The following is a 3,054-nucleotide window of genomic DNA, read 5'->3' on the forward strand; positions in this document are numbered from 1 at the left end:
GCCCGTGCACGGCATCCCCCAGCCCTGTGGCCCCATCCGCTCCGCCGGCCTTCATGCTCTCTCTGGATGTTTCCAGCTGCCGTTTATTTTCTTTCTCTAGGCTAAGAAGAACTCATCCCTGTCCTGGGGAAAAAAAAGAAATAGTAATAATGATAATGAAACAAACAGTGGCATGTCTCTTTTTGCAGTCAGTTTTTCTGTACCTGTTTCAGCCAGGCTTGCTTATGTGCTCTTACTCTTCAGCAGTAAAGCAAGTGCCTTACAGAAATTTCTTTTTTTCTTACAAATCTCTGGGTTTCTCACCTAAATTTGTGCTCTCTTCAGCACCAAACATGAATCCTGTTCAGAGGAGTGCTTTTCCCCCCACGTCTGCCTTGGCCCACACAGCCCCTCATCTCCATGCCGGTAGACGTAAGAGCTGATTCTGGCACAGACACCCACAGATGGATTGTGACCCAGGGAGAGGCAAGAAGTTCCTTCGGCGGTCCCTCTTTTATGGGAATAAAACGCAAAGCAGCAAAGATGATCCAGCCCATGGCGGCTGACCCCCTGCATTGCCTCCCCGGCCCAGTCCCTGCAGCCGGGATGGAGCCTGCCCTCTCCCAAGGGAAGCCTGAGGTCCGAAGCGCCTGTGCTCGTCACAGTCCCTCTGGGTGCCCATGGGGCAGGGAGCAGCCATCGGCCGAGCCAGTGCCGGGAGAGGTGAACCTCAGTTTCCAGCCCTGTCCTGACCTGGCTGACAGCCTGGCAAAAGCACACGGTAAGGCAGGTGGCTGCAGGAATTTTGGAGTAACCCACAGCCTCTCCCTCTGAGTGCTAGGGATTCCCGTGTGTGAAATTAAAACTTCTTCCAAAACACTGTCATCAGAACAGTGACTTTATTGACAGAGACAAACAAAGGATTAAAACATGTTATGAGTTTGCTGAAATGCACAGTGTGCCTGTGGAGGACAGACATATTTACATACATCAGTTCATTGTAGAAATGCGAGCAATTTGGTCTAGATGACTAGGATATCCCCTGGTAGTTTGCAACGGATCCAGACAGCTTTCTCTCCGTGGTGGCTCCGGTAAAGCAACCGATTTCCCCCCAGCCCCACCGCCAGCCAGGCTAGTGCTGGACCCCCGAACGCCACTGGTATCTCACGCGGGACTTTCTCCAGCACAGGGTGAGCACAGCTGGACTTGGCCTGAAACCGGCGGTGCGGGTGAAACCCCACCGCCGGCTGCTCCCCGCTGCCGCTGGGGTGTGCCGAGTTGGGCCCTCTCAGCTGCGGGGCAAGACAAAGGGGGTCACGGTGCCTTGAATGCATCATCCCCCCCCCATAACCACCCAGGGGATCCCCTTGCCCCGGCCCCTCCGGCCGGCAGCGGGTGGATGCTCCCCGCCTCGGGAAGGAGCCGGGCACCCCGGGGCACGGCACGGGGCCAGCCCCGCTCCCGGGCACGGCTCGGCACCGCTCGGCTCTGCACTGGTACGGCACTGCAGCTCCCGGTACCGGCGCCTCTACTCGGCAAGGCACGGGCTGGGTTTCTCCTGGACGGACAAAATCAAACGGGGAAGGAGGGGAGGGGGGGGGAAGCGGAGGCGGGGAGGAGAGAAAGAAGACAGCTCCACGGATGTCGGATGTCACGGACGGCGTTCCACGGGCGAGGCGGGGGCTTCTCGCTGGGTTCCTCGGGCGGACGAGCCGCGGGAAGTCGCCGCCGCCGCCGCGGGCCGGCACGTCGGGGCGGGGAGGCGCCGGTGCCCGCGCTCCCGGCGGCTCGCCCCGGGCGCTCCCGCTTACAGGCACTTGAGGAGGAAGGAATTGCACGAAGTCCCCCGGGGGCAGTCGCAGAGCTTCCCGATGCGGGCCCCCTTCCTCACGGCGCACTGCTCCCCGGCGTCGCACTGCGGGCAGCGGCAGGCGGTGAGGGGGGCAGCGGCAGGCGGTGAGGGGGGCAGCGGCAGGCCGTGAGGGGGGCTCCGCCGGCCACCGCCCCGTCCCGCCCCGCCCCGCCGGGGCACTCACCATGGGCACCTGCCCGAACTTCTTCTCGTAGTGCGGGACCCGCTTGCTCTTCAGCTTCTCCAGCACCTCCTGCAGCGCCTCGATCTGCCGAGAGACCCCACAGCCCCCGTCAGGCCGCGCCCCGCCGGCCGCCGGCGGCGGCGCCCCCCGCCCCGGCCCCGGCCCCCCGCCCCACCAGCTCCTTCTCTCGGGAGGCACCGCCGCCGCCGCCGCCGCCGCCGTCGCCGGGGGGCCCCAGGTCGCGGTCGCGGCGCGGCGGGGTCGGCCCCTGCCCGAGGGCGCCCAGCAGCAGCGCGGCCGCCACGGCGCAGAGCGCCAGCGCCCGGCCGCTCTCCATGGTGCTGCCGCCCCGCCGCCGCCGCCGCCGCCGCCTTTATAGCGCCGCGCCCGCCCCGCCCTGCGTCAGCGCCCCCCGCCGCCGCGCCGCGCCGCGCCTCGCCTCGGCTCCGCTCGGCTGGGCTCGGCTCGGCTCGGCTGGGCTCGGCTCGGCTCGGCGCCCCCCACTTCCCGCCCGCCCAAGTGTTTGCCCCGCAGCCGGCCGCCCCGCAGAAGCTGCGCGACGGCGCGGCTCGCCCTCCGTCCAGCCGGGCTCGCCACGAACAGCGGAGCCGTCTGTGAGAGCGAAGGAGGGGAACGCGGCCCGCCCGCACACCCGGCGGCTTGGCGGTGGCGAAGGGCCGGGTGGCCCCCGCGTTGTGGGAGAGGAGTGGGAGGCTCTTCCCTCGCCCCTGGGGTCGGGGAAGGAGGAGGGAGAGGGAGGCCGGTGGGCAGCCGGAGAAGCGAGTGGAGGTTGGGCCATCAGGGAGACCAGGCTTGGAAATCAACGCCGGGATCTGAGAGGAGGCCGGGTTAGTAGCCCGTGGGCTAAGGAAAAGCACAGTGTGATGGGAGCAAGAGCCAGGATGAGAGGATTGACCTGAAGGAGTCGGGGCGGGGGCGAAGATAACGATGGTGAGCGACCAGCTGACGAGCATGGGATGCTTGAATGAGGACCGGTGGGACTGCCACAGGGTGGGAAGGCTCAGGGCCACGGAGAGCA

At 66.1% G+C, this 3,054-nt stretch overlaps 1 protein-coding gene across 1 annotated transcript; it reads right to left on the reverse strand.

The window, feature by feature from the left end:
• Window positions 1-1,741: 1,741 nt before the first annotated feature.
• CARTPT (CART prepropeptide) lies at window positions 1,742-2,352 on the reverse strand. The gene is made up of 3 exons (XM_087742244.1): window positions 2,191-2,352; window positions 2,016-2,099; window positions 1,742-1,894 (listed from the first exon to the last, which is right to left on the reverse strand). Exons 1-3 carry the CDS (start codon window positions 2,350-2,352, stop codon window positions 1,787-1,789), a joined length of 354 nt encoding a protein of 117 aa, XP_087598370.1. The 3' UTR covers window positions 1,742-1,786.
• Window positions 2,353-3,054: the final 702 nt, after the last annotated feature.

Source organism: Nipponia nippon, unplaced genomic scaffold (genome assembly GCF_047370975.1).
Source record: "Nipponia nippon isolate SJK-2023a ecotype South Korea unplaced genomic scaffold, ASM4737097v1 scaffold_8, whole genome shotgun sequence".
In the NCBI taxonomy this organism is placed as follows: Eukaryota; Metazoa; Chordata; class Aves; order Pelecaniformes; family Threskiornithidae; genus Nipponia; species Nipponia nippon.